This window comes from Necator americanus, chromosome IV, assembly GCF_031761385.1.
Source record: "Necator americanus strain Aroian chromosome IV, whole genome shotgun sequence".
In the NCBI taxonomy this organism is placed as follows: domain Eukaryota; kingdom Metazoa; phylum Nematoda; class Chromadorea; order Rhabditida; family Ancylostomatidae; genus Necator; species Necator americanus.
Genome location: NC_087374.1, coordinates 11,164,079 through 11,179,389, shown reverse-complemented (window position 1 = coordinate 11,179,389; position 15,311 = coordinate 11,164,079). Strand labels below are relative to the sequence as shown.

The 15,311-nt window shown below is 44.2% G+C and overlaps 5 protein-coding genes across 6 annotated transcripts; 1 reads left to right on the top strand and 4 right to left on the bottom strand.

Annotated features, from left to right (window-relative positions):
- Positions 1–2,583: 2,583 nt before the first annotated feature.
- On the top strand, positions 2,584–2,904 carry RB195_000934 (uncharacterized protein; the record flags this gene model as incomplete). Its single annotated transcript, XM_064197496.1, has 1 exon — positions 2,584–2,904. One exon carries the CDS (start codon positions 2,584–2,586, stop codon positions 2,902–2,904), a length of 321 nt encoding a protein of 106 aa, XP_064053377.1.
- A 219-nt stretch (positions 2,905–3,123) lies between these two features.
- RB195_000933 (uncharacterized protein) lies at positions 3,124–4,217 on the bottom strand (the record flags this gene model as incomplete). The annotated part of the gene is made up of 3 exons (XM_064197495.1): positions 3,124–3,542; positions 3,605–3,744; positions 4,135–4,217. The coding sequence occupies 3 exons, from the start codon at positions 4,215–4,217 to the stop codon at positions 3,124–3,126; spliced, it is 642 nt and encodes a 213-aa protein (XP_064053376.1).
- A 941-nt stretch (positions 4,218–5,158) lies between these two features.
- Positions 5,159–9,710, bottom strand: RB195_000932 (uncharacterized protein; the record flags this gene model as incomplete). Its single annotated transcript, XM_064197494.1, has 7 exons — positions 5,159–5,267; positions 5,328–5,428; positions 5,486–5,580; positions 8,152–8,248; positions 8,322–8,392; positions 9,487–9,520; positions 9,693–9,710. 7 exons carry the CDS (start codon positions 9,708–9,710, stop codon positions 5,159–5,161), a joined length of 525 nt encoding a protein of 174 aa, XP_064053375.1.
- Positions 9,711–11,164: 1,454 nt separating this feature from the next.
- Positions 11,165–14,853, bottom strand: RB195_000930 (uncharacterized protein; the record flags this gene model as incomplete). Of its 2 annotated transcripts, none has more annotated exons than XM_064197492.1 (3): positions 11,165–11,595; positions 14,238–14,605; positions 14,804–14,853. In XM_064197492.1, 3 exons carry the CDS (start codon positions 14,851–14,853, stop codon positions 11,165–11,167), a joined length of 849 nt encoding a protein of 282 aa, XP_064053372.1. The 2 variants fall into 2 exon arrangements, with proteins under 2 accessions (XP_064053372.1, XP_064053374.1); XM_064197491.1 differs by lacking the exons at positions 14,238–14,605; positions 14,804–14,853 and adding exons at positions 11,672–12,185; positions 12,399–12,563.
- Positions 13,538–13,999, bottom strand: RB195_000931 (uncharacterized protein; the record flags this gene model as incomplete). The annotated part of the gene is made up of 1 exon (XM_064197493.1): positions 13,538–13,999. One exon carries the CDS (start codon positions 13,997–13,999, stop codon positions 13,538–13,540), a length of 462 nt encoding a protein of 153 aa, XP_064053373.1.
- Positions 14,854–15,311: the final 458 nt, after the last annotated feature.

Sequence of the window (15,311 nt, the reverse complement as noted above, 5' to 3'; positions counted from 1 at the left end):
AGGGATTTCACGGTTTTTTTTAAAAGTGTTTTTCGGAAGACGTCCTGCCAACTGTGGGTTTGTTACAGGATTCAAAGCGTATATTGTAATCTCCAAGATCTTCGTCGAGGACTACCTACATTTATTTTTTTATTATTATAATTTACTACTATTATTATCCATTATACTTTTATTACTTTTTTTGGGGGGCGGATGTAACGCAATCCGTAAGAGGTCCCTGTGCCTGCGCGATCGATTGTTGGTTCGATTCCGCTTTAGGGCCAACAAAGCCTTTCATCTCTCCGCAGTCGATAGATCGGTATCAGATTTGCCTTGGAGGATAAAAGCACTGACTTGACAAATCGGCTAACCTCCGCAAGTCACTCTGTATAGGCCAGTTACACGTTCGTAAACCTCAAACGATTCTGAATTGAAGTGAATGTGGTCCTGCATCCCAGGCGGATTGATTAATGCCAGACACTTGCTCATGTTCGACTGTCTTTGAATCTCGGCATGTTGGAACGTAGTTTTTAATTGATTTTCTTGAGCTGTGGTCGAGATTGGTATTTATCGTCTTCATTAAACAACGGCTAACGTTTCGGCGTTATCGCCTTCGTCAGAGCCTGGAAAAATCAAAGCCATTAGTGATTTATGCTCTCAAGCGCCTCATCACCCTACAGAAAGCATCCAAACGGTAGGCAAACTCCAACAGCAACACATTGGCTAGTACTTACCTCATTAGCTAGACTTATTAACGCAACAGACCACCACGTACCACTACTACGAGTCACAATGGTTTTATATAGGGACCTGACGGCCCGCCTCGTAGATCAAGCCAGACACTTTATTCTTTCTTTTTTTAAGAGAATACTCAAACCAAGAAACTATTTTTAAACATAATGTGTGGCTATAAGTGATTTTTTAAACTTTTCTCTTGAATGTGTTTTGGCATAGGGATGTACATATGAGAGAGGCAGTCAAAATGCATAATAGATTAACTTGTTAATGACTATAGGCGATTCTCGGTTATTTTTGGGGATTTGGTGCTTCAAAAAACCTGTTTTCATTTTCGCAACCAACCGAAATGTTTAAGAAAAAGCTGCAATATTTTTGGGCAGGTAAGGAGTTAAAAAAATCGCAATTATAGGCTTCAATAGGGGAAACTGTTCTTTTTTTCAAACATAATTTTAACCATCCAAACCTTACAGTTAAACGCGATGTCACTTGCTACGAGATGTCATTTGTTTTCCCTCAGAAGATCAAGTGGACGTCTGAGTAGTGAGCAAGTAATACTAGAAATCTATGCAGTGTCATTAATGACTTTTTGCGAAGAAATGATACACTAAGCCCCATTTTTGCGCACAGAACATTAAAATAGGACTTCATAGCACCGAAAACGAAGAGAAGTACAATCCGAAAATTCCATTTACCGGTTACTTTTACTTTTGAAGCAAGTAGCGTACAGAATGTTATAAAAAAACATGTTTAGAGACGATAACTGTTGTAGTTTGAGATCTAAATGAATACTTCCATCATTTAGGTTTCAGGAGTTTACAAAGTACGTACGCTCGCCAGCGTGTGGATATCAACGAGTCCTACTCAAACACCATCCTTGCATTATTCCCCTGTTAACATCGAACTGGTTGACCCGTTGATTTTCGGCGCTCTCTTTCAAATCTCAATTAAATGTTGCCAGGCAGGATTTTTGGAGATAACGGCTGCAATTATTATTATTTTATTCATTAATTATCATCGGTATCATTATAATTTATTTCTATCGTTACATTGGGGGGGGGGTTTTTTTTTTTTTTTTTTTTTGGGGGGGGGGGAGGGGGGGGTTTTTTTTTTTTTTTTGGGGGAGGGGAAAAAAATTTTTTTTTTTTTTTTTTTTTTTGTTAAAAAAATTTTTTTTGGGGGGGGGGGTTTTTTTTTTTTTTTTTTTTTTAATAGGGGGGGGGGCCCGCCGGGCGCTGGTTTTTTAATATTTTTTTTAAAAAAGCGCGCGGGGGGCCCTATTTTTTTTTTTTTTTCTTTGGGGGGGGGGGGGTTTTTTTTTTTTTTTTGGGGGGGGGAGGAGGAATTTTTATTCTCCCCCCCCTTTGGGGAAAGGGGATTCCTGCATCCTCTCTCAATTCCGAAGACGCCACCGCGTTTCTCCTGCTCGAAATGCCCAGGTTTCCGAAGCATAGGCAAAGCAGGGTACGGTGGTGTAGAGGGAGCACGGAGCCGGGTGTTCCTGGTCTTCTCACTACATCCTCGATGCTCTGTACGCTCCCCAGCCGCTCGTCTCCTCCGCCCAGCCGGGGCAGGTCGTTCATCAGTTCAGTTCCCGACCCAGATAAACGTAGCTGGTGCATCGGAAGTCGTCCGTGAGCGTGAATGGGGCATCCGAGACCCATCCGTCCGCAGAACATCGTCTTTGTAGATTCAGCTAAGACCGAGCATCCACATGTCGTCGAATTCGGTCAGCATTCGTTCCGCTGGCTGATGCTAGGTGTACCAGTACGATGTCATCAGCAAAGCCAATGGAGCCCGACCACAACCTCCTCCCAGTCGTCCCATTCCAACTTCCATGCGTCGAGGGTGGCGTGAATATTTGGGTGAATGTATCACCCTGTCGGACCCCCTCCACGCAAAATGTCTGAGAATGGCAATCCGGGAGTACACAACCGAGTACCTTATAAAGTAGGGACGCCTGGTGTCCAAGCTCCACACCGCTCCGTCTCAACCGAGTCGAAAGCCTTCTTAGTCGAAGGTGAGCAAGCGGCATCTGTACTCTCGAACCTCGATGAGTTCAAACAGTGTGAATGTGGTCAATCGTGCAATCCTTCGAAACCCTGCTCTCGCAGGCTGTCCTCATCCAATACTTTCAATCCTAAAGGATTACTCTTAAAGACTGTAAACGGCAGAGGCGATGGGCGATAGTGCCGAGTCAGGTCTCCCTTTTAACAACAACACGGTCTACTGGTCTCCACTTTAGGAACCTGCATCCACAGAAACGAAAAGCCTCGCCAGGGTGTGAGAGTACGGCGGAAGGCTCTCAGGTGTTCTGGTCTTACTGCGGGACCGGGTGCCGTACGATTCTACCGACAGATAGCATGTCGTATTCGGACGGGAGAACCTCAATGACTTGTCCATCTTCCCTCAGAGGTGAGGAGGCAAGGACATGGCTGTCAAAATCAGGAGGTGGAATCCCCATCCCCCTCTCGACAAGGCTGTTCCCTGGGTCCGGGAGCAGTCACCTCGTCTACGACGGCGAAGTCCGACGGGCAAGCGGATGCTTTCCCCCCCGCAGCTCAGCCAGCACTTCTGCTCTTCTCTTAAGGTCTTCCTTATCGCCTCCGGCAAAGCCTGCGAGCCGGACGTGAGTTCTGGTCCCGCGGCTCGGCCAGGCGCCTCCGGTGGTTTAAAACTCTCAGCCTCTTCGCGCAGTCGTGAAGGTGTCGACAAGCCGGCACATTCCCGTCGATGTGCCATGCAGAATCTCCCAAAAGCCGGCCAGCGAGCGAAGAGATCCCAGTATGGTAGTCCGGATTTCTCTCGAACTGGCGGCTTCCGCTCTCCTGAAGGAAAATCTCCTCGGAGGAGGCGAGGCCGATCCCGAAGAACTTGGTACAACACCGACGTCCGTCAGGCAGAACCTTTATACGAGAGGTCATTTCATTACGGTACCCTCCACCGGTGACTCCCACGTCCAGCGTAAAAGAGGGCTCAAATGCGAGTCCCAGGATGGTCTTAGTCGTCAAAACTCGGCGAGCCTCCTCCCTGGTCATTCCATTGTAGGCCGTGGGTCCCGATGTGAAGTTCCCCCGGCGTTCTTCTGGGCCAACCTAGCGTGAAATCGCCAACTAGACCTGTAGAAGGCAGATCTTCTGTAGAACTCTCCAGGTCCATAAAAAGCTCGACTCTTCTTCTTCGTAGCTATGTGGAGCGAAACGACGAAGAATAGTCAAACTGGTATTGGGCCACATCTTCTCATCCGCAGACGTCCGATTCGGGTCGTAAGTGTTCAAAAGAGTCGATGTTCTTGCCAACCGTACGAGGACGCCAACCCACCAACACCTCTACTGTCGCAGTTCCTAAGAACAGTTCTCTCCAGTTCATATGCGGCGTGAGAGGGACGTCGCCGTCTCGGTCAGTCCGATGACGTCGTACTTGATCTTCTTGGCTCGCATCATCAGATCTTCGATGGCCGCTTCCGATGCAAGCGTACGTGCGTTATAAGTACAGATCGCCATCCTAGTCCTTTTCCGTTTTGGTAGCCATCGTTACATTATTAAATTAAATTTATTTATTATTTTCTTCTTCTTATTATAATTTTTATTATGGTTTTAGCATGGTCATTGTTACATGGAGATACTTTGCCTGATGAATATCCTTGCATGAATAGTGATCGATGATGTATAAATGTCCACGGACGATCGGATAAGCCTTGCCAATTCTCCAAAAAAAAACTAACGTTGAAATGTACGGATCTATACCTGCATCCGAGATGTAGCCTATAATCAGCCCCTATTCCAACATGTCTGTGGGTTAAGCCTGACCCAAATTGGCACTAAAGAGAGGTGAGTTATGACGTGAACAGACAATGCACAGATAGAGTCAGAATGGCCACATTATTTTGGTTTTTATGGACACTCTTCCTAAGCTCGATAAGAACTCGCCAACAGAGTTCTCAGTATACGCTGATTACCATACTTTTGAGGAAATGGCGATTTTAACGATGTACTGCTTTTCTAGGCTCAGAAAAACCTTGTCAGAATTAAAATTTTCGCTGAAAATGACTGGTGTGTTCGTGATCAGCGTACGCTAAGAAACCGGTTGGCAACGTTCCACTGAAATCGAATCTAGAACGAAAATATACGAAGATCAATACATAGATAGAGTCGATATTTCCTTCAAAAATTAATGCTATGTCCGTAATCCGTATATCCTGAAACCATCCAAGCTCCAAGCTTCTACATTGTTTACTACATCTAGGGCTAAAGAAGCTACAGCAAATCAACAAAATCTCTGAAATGCAACTAGCACTTCCGTGCAAAAAGTGCCCAACGCTTTCCAAGCTACTCCGAAATTTCGGTGTAGAAAGGTCGAGATCGATTAAGTTGGAACCGAGTTATGGAGTGAAACAGACGTGCAGAAAGAATTTCTAGCAATTCTTCATTAGTTATTCGTTTGATTAGCTTGTACGGACGGCGAATCTTTCTAGCCTCTTTGCAGGACAGGTACCACCTCCTGCGTTCCCGTTCTCTGCAAGCGCCTGGGCTACCCCCGCAGCCACAGTGTTCCTTAAATAACCAAACTAATACATCCGTTCAGTGGACGGTCACATTTCTTTGAAAACCTACATGCATTCGGCTTCCGGGACACATTGTAATAGAGCTCGGGTGTGACCGGGTTTACATTCACATTCAAAAGGAACGCAAGGATTTTTCTTACAGTATGTCGCCTAAAAGCAATCTTCTTGAAACCTACATTTAAAGATTATTCGATGTTGTAGTTTTACCTGCTCCTCTTCTAGTGTGCCACTGATGCAACCTTTTTGACAAATAGTCGGTACGCCACAGGCTTTTCGTTCCTCGTTGGGACCAGGACATTCCTCTGAACGGTTCCCATTTTCCTACCAAGAAGAAAACTACCAACTATTCGAAAAAAAAAGTCGCAAGTGCCAGTAGCAGCATTGAAAGTTATAGATAGGGTTTTGTTAAACTTCTGTAAAGAATAAACAAGATCATGCGCTGCCACAAAGCTACCCTAATTTTCTATCGTTCTCCTCAAAATTGTCATTACGGAATTGATGAAAGAGCTTCCAAAACCATGGTGCCCGGGTGGACCGAGTAGCTGAGAAAAATCAGAAATCTCTCACTCCCGGTAAGTTATCTTTTTTGTCTAAGAAGTTTGAAGGCGCATAAAGTGTGATGCACGGATCTCTTCATGTCATCATTGACAATTTCAAGCCCTACGGTGACCAAATTCTAATTTTGAATATCTCAAAGTTATTTCTAAGGATCAGATTCAGATTTGATTTTCATGAACGTCCACCCTGAATGTGACTATTTAAGAGAATGATTGCTGTTATTATTATGAATACTTATTTATGTAAGAGAACATCTTCCTTCTGAAACTAATCTGAAGTACGTCTCTCTTTTCACCTTCCTTTTTTGGAGATATAGAATGGAATAATTGAGCTGCACATTGATAAAATTTCTCAAAAATCCAAGAAACACCAAACTAAACAAAGGGTTGATCTGTGTGTGTGTGTTTTTTTTTTTAGTTTAGCCTAGTTTTTCGTCTCTGTTTTTTCTTTTAACGGCTTTTAAAACTATTTTTCTAAAGTTTACCGCTGTGATTGTTCCTTATTTACTTTCACTAGGGGTGAGGTGTTCAAGGAAAGCGAAAGTTGCTGGGCCGTCTCGTTTGAGGTCCACCACTCGTTCGCTGGAGCCCTAACGGACTCTCGGTTAAAGGCATCACCCCACGAAACTGAGGTTGTACGGATTTCAGGTGGAGTATTCCTATACGGGTCGTAGATTATGGAGAGGTGGGTGATTCCGTTCATTTCTTGCTAATTGCCGTAAAAAAAACGGCCCGGAAGACACGGGGTGTGCACACGGCAGGAAATAGCGCGCTAATCGAACTCGTTGTAGAAAATAGCGCGCCGGAACGCTCGAAGCCGTATCTTCCGGGACATTTTTTTACGGCAATTAAGAAGAAATAGACGGAATCAGCCCATCTCCTTAATCTACGATCCCGTATACGAATACTCCACTTGCATCCGAATACTCCAATAATCCGTACCACCTCAGATTCGTGGGGTGATGCCTTTAAGTTGGTCACTCAAACCCCGATAACCGTTGTTCCACTACAGCTTTGTGAATTTAAAACAAAAAATTGTGTGAGGATTTCTCACCTTTTGCAGCAGGTGTTTGGAAACTCAGGAAAACACCGTAGGAGTTTGCAGGAAAAGACCAAGATTATCCAAGTTTGGGGTTAATTCTACTGAACTCGGTTCCCTCTTGTTTTAGTTTTCTCGCATACCTAAGGGTACTTTCAAATGAATAAATCGATATTACTTTGCCTTTGTGCCTAAATGTTTCTTGAAGTGGCATTCGAGGAGTGGAAGATACGGTATTATGTGTGTTAAAGAGTCCTATTATATATTTCTTTTGCAACTTCATTGCTTCTAGAAGTGCAGCTTGTCACAAAAGTGAAGCAATGAACTGCTAATTTGTTTTAAGCGTTCAGAAAACTCTCAGTTAACCTTTTAACTTCAAATTGCTATGTTCACAAATCCTGAGACACTTTTTTGGTGGTTAATTTACATAGTCGGGTCAAAACGACATGATGCACGGTTTAGTTGCACTAGCGGTCGCGCCGGAGCAACGCAGCTTCTGAGCGCTCGCAGACGGCTTGCGGTGTGCTTGGCAATTTGCCAAATTTTGCCAAGTGGAGTCGTCCGGTTTGATATTGGCCACAATTTTTATTTGTTTCCATTCTTTTTGCTTTTCTTTCTGGTTTTTTCACCTTTTAGGTTTTATTTTCCTTATTTCTGTTATGTTTGCTGTATTTGCTTCTGTTATAGAGATCTACATTGTATATACTCTTGAAATTAGGTTGTACTTACTTTTATATTAATTTTTTTGTGTTCCTTCGCCTATCCTCCTTCCCATACAATCAAAAAAAAACATTAATATGGAAATAAATATAGTTTTGAACCAAACAACATAACCGGAACATGAACAAGAGCAGTACGATAACTTAGAAACAATACAGATACAATATATGTAGATCTCTAAAACAAAAGCAAATACAGCAAAAATAACACAAATACGGAATAAGAAATATAAAAACGAAAAAAAAAATTGGAAGAAAAACAAAAAGAATTAAAACAAACAAAAATTCGCGGGCAATATCGTACCGGATGAACATACCGGGCAAAATTTTGCAAATTGCCAAGCAGACCGCTCGCGACCGTCTGCGAGCGGCAGAAAGCCGAGTTGCTCCAGCGCGACCGCTCGTCAACTACACCATGTCCTTTTGGCCCGACTTTAGATTTAGCAGATATATGAGTTATTTTAGTGATAATGGAGTGGATTTAGGGAATCAGAAATCAAAAACCGAATCAAAAATTATCACCTTAAAAGTACAAAATCATCAATAAAAAACCCTCACCTGAGCCACAATCGGCTACGCATTTATTTTGAGAATTGCGAAGGAAACCCTCCTTGCAATAACAAGCCCCTCTGCAGTCGTAAAAGCACGTTCCATACTTGATGAATAGAAATTTTTCATACGCTGACAAGAGGAGAATGCAAAAAGCTCAGTAAAGGAAGAAAAATTACATCAGGCTCATTGCAGGCTCGTTGCATAAGACATCCACACTTTCTCCATTCCTCATTTTCACCGCATTTATCTGAAAATTACTGGAGGAAATCGATGATTGAGCAATGACTCCAGAGAAAAAAAAACAATTTTCAAAAAAAGAATCTCAAGAAAACAAAGATCTCAAGAAAACGGGAAAACAACAAACAAGGAAGAAAGATTGTAAATCCCTTGGGAAAACAAATTCATATAGTAGGCTCAAAAAGACATGAAGCACTGTGCAGTTGCATAAGAGAGGGCTCGAAATATTGCGGTGGAGGCAGCAGTTGGAACCGAGGTGGCACCATCGCAAACTGCAGCGATGGGTGGTGCCAGCAAAGGTCCCAGTGCGCCCCTAACCGCTACGTTCAACCGCACCGCCTTGAGAGAAGCCGCGTACGCGATTGCACCGTGCTTCATGTCGTTTTGATCCTACTGTATTATATCTGTGGAAGTTGTTTTCCAACCATACAAGGAGGACCTATTCAGCAAATTTTGTAAATCGTTGAAGTTACACGGATGAAAGGCGAATAAGTTAATTGGCAAATGTTCCGGCATTTAGAAGTGCGGCACTTTCTTTTCGGAGAAGCCAAGAGTATAGCTGGGTCAAAACGACCTGACGCTTGATGCAGCTTCGTAGGCGGCCGCGATCGACGCGGCGCGATTGACGTGGCGGGTGGGATCGCGGTGGGACTACTGCTAGCCTCACTCGGAGTGCAACGATGAATGTTGCCAGCATGGATCCCCTCTTTATCCCAACCGCTACGCTCCATCGCCCCATTTTCTGCATCTTCCTACGCAACTGCATCGGGCTTTGGGTCGTTTTGACTCGACTGCAACAGCCTGTAACTATGATTGGGCGAAAAGGATGTGACCCATCCGAGACCAAGAGACGTGTGCATATACAAGTATGTAGAGTAAGGTTTGATTTGCAAATCGAAGCAACTGGGTCCCAGCCCCAATAGATGGAAAGGGGAATAAATTTAGAAACCTTAAATTTTAGTCATTGCTCTAGTTTAGTAGCGTGTGCTTCAATTTTTTTCTCCCTCTAACGACGCTGCTTTCTGTGCTCCATAACGCACACTCCTAGATGTTAGAGGTTTTCTTTTGGGGTTCGTCCTTCCTCATATTTTCAGAATTTCCCACCTGACAAACAGTGAACTGCCATTCCAACAAAAATCTGAAATTATCACATGTGTAATAAATCAAATGAATGAGGTCGTCATCTAATCATAATGGTGGTTTTGATGCCTAAGTTGCTGAAAACTCGCATTAACCTTATTAGTAGATCTTAGAACTAAAAGGAGCCTTTAAAAACATTATTTCAAAGCAAAACTTAGTGAATTTCATACCAGAAGTTGGAACATCATTGAAGTAGTAGGCGCTAGTCACTAGTCAGTAGTCACTTGCTTCCCTGGAAATACATAACTCGTATTCCACAAAAAAAAACAAATAAACAAATAAAACGAAGTAGAACATTGTCTAGTCATCATTTCTTGAACAAAAGGAAAGGGCGCATCTAATTTTAGAAGACCACAAATATTCAAAACAACTGAAATTCTCCATGAAAATTACCCCTAGGAAAAAGAGAGACAGGTACAAAGTGCCTCGTGTTGAGACCTCTTTAGAGGCTAACCAACGGAGTACGTTAAGCTTCGATAAATTTTAGCATTATACCGAAATGTCGAAAATGCCAAGGAGAAGATAAGAAGAAACAGACATTCATCTTTAGGCATTTCCTGGTTAATGGTAGGAAAAGGGAAAGGAAATTTGGAGAGTGCATTTTTTTTTGCAAAGCCTTTTGTCTTAAATACAAAGATCTAGTTCAATTTTTTGACGGAGCATACTGAGAGTCGGCGACGAGCGTGTTGCGCCTGCGTAACGCATTTGTGAGGCTGGGCATTGGACCTGTTCCTTCAGCGAAAATGACGATTGTGCTGCGATTGCGGACGACGTCCATGGCCGGGATAAGTCAGAATGCAAATTCTTGCAGGTTTATAAACGAAGGCAAGTCCAGGTATCTCCGCCATTGCAACGCTATTTCATTCCTATTGTCAATTAAGTAAATTTAAGAAAAAAGTATTTTCATCTTCTTTTCACATTCCTACTTGTCAAACGATTACAGAAACATTAAAGAATCGCTTAGATGCGACGCATTAGGCCATCCTGCATTTCTAATTCTCTCAATCATAAAATCTGTAATTTTTTCCGCCATTGCAACACTATTTCACTCATTGCGAATATCAATCCATAATGAAAACATAGAAGAATCACTTGGTCACAAGAAGCTAACCTGATTTCTTAACACTACACATTATAAATTTCTTTCTTTTCTTTCTTTCTTTCTCCAAGCTTTCCTTTAAAATTTAAATTCTTTAAAAAACTTTTTTTTCTTTTTTCCTCTTAAATTTTAAATTCTTTCTTTTTTAAATTCTTGACGGGAAGTTTTTTTTTTAGTTTTCTCCGCCTAATATATCCACGGAGAACCTGCGAATGCTAATTGCAACCTAGTTCATTCTAGCATAGTCTACGAAGAAGCGCTGAACTCACAGTCGTCAGCGATGACCGGGGTCACGTTCTCGGTGAAAGCAGACACTGTTCCCACTTCACCGAAGGCAACAAGCACCACGGAGTTTTTTTTTTGCAGTCAGTAGTTTTTTTTCCGTATAATGAATAGAACTATTTGGTTCTATCAAAATCTTCATCATTAATTTTGACGGTTTTTTTGTGGTCAGGCACCTCTAGTTTTCAAGGGTTGGATCCGGCCGCCTGCAGAAGTCTGATTCTGCAGGCGGCCGTTTTGCATGTGTTAACCCTGCTTTTACTAAACGCAATCGGGCACTTGAGTACAGGCCTTGAGAGCGTACGAGCTATCCCTGCGGCACTCCTTTAGACTCGTTCTTCTTTGTGCTGCTTCCAAAATCTTCTTCTGCCTGTATTTCAAAAGATCCTCCGGCAACGCCTTTCTGCAGCTAGTGTTTGCTACTAACCGCTCAATGTGCGATACATTCGGATCAAGCCTCAAAGCCTTTCTTCTTTCCAACAATTCCTTGGTGGTCTTCGAAATTCGATCCAAGTTTGTCGTGCGCGGCTTCGAGGCACATTCAGCACAGGCTCGTAATCCTCTGAGCAGCATCTCGTAGTCCACTCTAGACGTAGACGACTTCTTTTCTCCTTCGTTGCCGATAGCAGATGTTCTTTTCCATCGTGTGGCCAAGTCGTATTTTCGCACGAAGGAGACGGTGATCGGAACCACTACAAAAGGATGGTACTACTGAGACGTCAAGTAAACACCACCTCCGGTTGGTGAGTATGTGGTCGATCTCCGCACGAGTCGCGCCATTGGGCATGTTCACCGACGATGATCTTTCTTTTTTTTTGAAGAAAAGAGAGTTCCCATGAAAGAGGCGAGTGGCGGACAATAGTCCTGCGAGACGATTGCCATTTTCATTCCGGTCTCCTAGTCCAAATCTTCCAATCCTGTATTCCTCTTCTGTGGCCTTTCCTAGTTTTGCGTTGAAGTCTCCGACAACGAATTTGTAGAAGGACTTCCCGTTGCGGACTACTTCCTTCAGCTCCTCGTAAAACGCGTCCAATTCGGATTCATCAGCTGCTGATGTTGGTGAGTAGCAGTTGATGATACTGATGGATTTTTGGCGCAGAGGGCGGAGGCAAAGAATGGCCAGACGAGGTGAAAGGATCTCGTGAGAATCGACGAGATGGACGACAGATGGGTGCACAATAAAACCAACACCGCCTATATTTCGCGACGGAACCTTCTCTCCACGAATGACGAGTGTACCGTCATTCGTCTGTCGTACGTCGCTCCTTCTGCACTTGGTCTCCTGCAGAGCAATCACGTGAAATTTGATACGCTCTGCAGCTCAGAGAAGGGCATGCAGGTCAGCGTCTGTGGAAACTGTTCTCGCGTTGTAAGTACACAGTCTGAGACAGTATCCATGGCGAGTCGTGCGTGTTTGACCTGCACTGCTATGTGGCAAACGTTGCCCGTATATTAGAAAACGTGCTGTTGCCCGGCACCACGGTAGAGCCCATACCTTGAAAGGTTGAATGCCTGGGGGAAACATGGAATCTTTCGAAACGAATATCCTTCTCGTAACATTGAACTGCTGGACGCTGTCAATTGAACTCCAACAAGCCGTTCCATTCAGATTTCTGCGATATCTGCATGCACCGTTTGCTGCATTGTAGGAAGCACACATCAGGGACCACTCTCTCACCTGTATCGACAATTACACCATCTACTGAAGCGATGTTAATGAAAATAAAGTAAGGGGCTGCGCGATAGCTGTAACGAACGATTGCAACAACCTGGAGGAGGAGTTTTGTTAAACGCTGTTTAGTTGCGCCTTTGTACGATTGAGAGATCACAGAAGACTCAAACTCTGGATCGTGCTCACGCACCTACTCCAGACACTACTACCAGACAAAAGCAAGAACGCGTTTTAAGATGAAGTCAATGCGTTGGAGTTCCAAGATACCAACCCAGCGGGGCGTAATTGTCGGAATTGATGCTAATGTAGAGAGAGTTGAGCAACAATCCGATGTGCCTGAAACATGCACGTCGTCAGCTTACGTGGCAAGGGACAAACCCATTAACGCCAGAAGAGTAGCGTGAGCGGAAGATTCCATCTCTTAAGCTTCAGCTCAATTACGCTCTGACGAAGAACATCGTCTTTTCAGCTACTTGAAAACCTAGAGCTGTCTGAGATACCCCATTCAATACCGACCACCGCCCAGTCTTTTCCAGCTTCATGGTATGATTCCTGAAAAGGTGTTGTAGAGCTCAACTTCAACCAAATCTCGATTAGACGGGTCCGGAAAACGAAGAGTGCAGAAGGAAGTTCCGCCAACGAGTGTCGATCAATGCTGGATTACGGACCATGAAGAGGGTGGATGACGCTGACTTCTTCAATAAATTCATTCAGGACGCTGCAAAGAAAACTATCCCGGCTTTAGCACCGAGGAAGAGTTCGTCTCTGCATCTGCGGAGACAATACTTACTTAGATACATAGATAGCCCGTCTTCACTGGACGTGCGGGCCCCAGCATCTCTTTCACTCGTTTCCTTCCCTCGCCATTGTCATCCAAGATGTTCTTAAGTTTCGTGAGTGACGTTGACGAGATCCTTGAAAGTCTGCTGATATAAAATCAGGTCCGGGGGCTGTACCAGGTTTTATGCTCTTGATAGCGACTCGTACTTCCGAAGGGAGAATCCGTCGCCAGTGGGGATGATTGGGCTTGACACGGGAGTTGATGAACGGAAAAGGTTCGAGTAGAACCCCTCCGTAATGATTTCCATCTCACGACGAGAAGACGTGCGAGTCCCGTCTTCGCTCAGCAAGGCTGTTAGCGGAATATTATATTCGCGCAGATTCCTGCGGCACTCCTTTAGACTCGTTCTTCTTTGTGCTTGTTCCAGAATCTTCTTCTGCCTGTATTTCAAAAGATCCTCCTGCAACGCTTTTCTGCAGCTAATGTTTGCTACTAACCGCTCACTGTGCAATGCATTCGGATCAAGCCTCAAAGCCCTTCTTCTTTCCAACAATTCCTTCGTGATCTTCGAAATTCGATCCAAGTCTGTCGTGTGCGACTTCGAGGCACGTTCGGCACAGGCTCGTAATCCTCTAAGCAGCATCTCGTAGTCCACGTTTGGGTCCTCCTCGATGTGCCAGTCATCTTGGGACCAGGAGTCCTCGAGTGACTACGCAATCGTCGTAGATGACTTCTTTTCTCCTTCGTTGCCGATATCAGATGTTCTTTTCCCTCGTGTGGCCATTCGGTGTGTGGCGTATAGCCGTATTTTCGTACGAAAGGGACGGTGATCAGAACCACTACAAAAGGATGGCACTACTGAGACGTCAAGTAGACAACACCTCCGGTTGGTGAGTATGTGGTCGATCTCCGCACGAGTCTTGCCATTGGGCGATTCCCATGTTTACCGACGATGATCTTTCTTTTTTTTTTGAAGAAAAGAGAGTTCCCATGAAAGAGGCGAGTGGCGGACAATAGTCCTGCGAGACGATTGCCATTTTCATTCCGGTCTCCTAGTCCAAATCTTCCAATCCTGTATTCCTCTTCTGTGGCCTTTCCTAGTTTTGCGTTGAAGTCTCCGACAACGAATTTGTGGAGGGACTTCCCGTTGCGGACTACTTCCTTCAGCTCCTCGTAAAACGCGTCCAATTCGGATTCATCAGCTGCTGATGTTGGTGAGTAGCAGTTGATGATACTGATGGATTTTTGGCTTCAAGACAGTCTCTCGTCAGCCAGGAAAAGAGTCTGAGAAGAAAGTTACGTCGTCAGTTGAAAAAAAGCGTGAACAAATTGATGTCAAGAACGAAGGAGTTTAAGAAGGTGTGGGAAGACAAGAACCCGAGAAAACGCTATACTCTGCTAAGGAAGTATAAAAGCAAGATGAAGTCGTGTTCGCCTTCCTAAGCACTGCTGTGGAGTCGTGCCGGAGAGGCAATCCTGCGCTTCTGAAGTGAACATTTCAACACTTTGCTAAACCTAATAAGCTTCGTCAATCTCTGAATTCGTGCACTCCCAAACACAGACATACACAGCAGACAGCGAAAAACCACCGACGGAATAGGAGGTTCTGGTGTGTATCCAAAAAAGAAGTATGGAAAATGGGGCCCAGACAATGGAAATGACGCAGAAACGAAATGCTGATTTCTCTTCCACTTTCTGGGGTCCGTGAGATGACCAATATCACCCGTTCAATATCGATTGACGAAAGGATACCTGATTCGTGGAGACATGCTATTATAATTCCTCTCCACAAGAAGATATCCGTAACGGAACCAAGTAATTTTCGAGGAATATCATTGCTGCGTGTAATGTACAAGGTTTTGGAACGGATTTTTCTGGGTCGACCAGTCCGACATGCGAAGAAACCACCCGCGAGAACCAAGCAGGCTTTCGTCCTTATTGATCGGCGACTGATC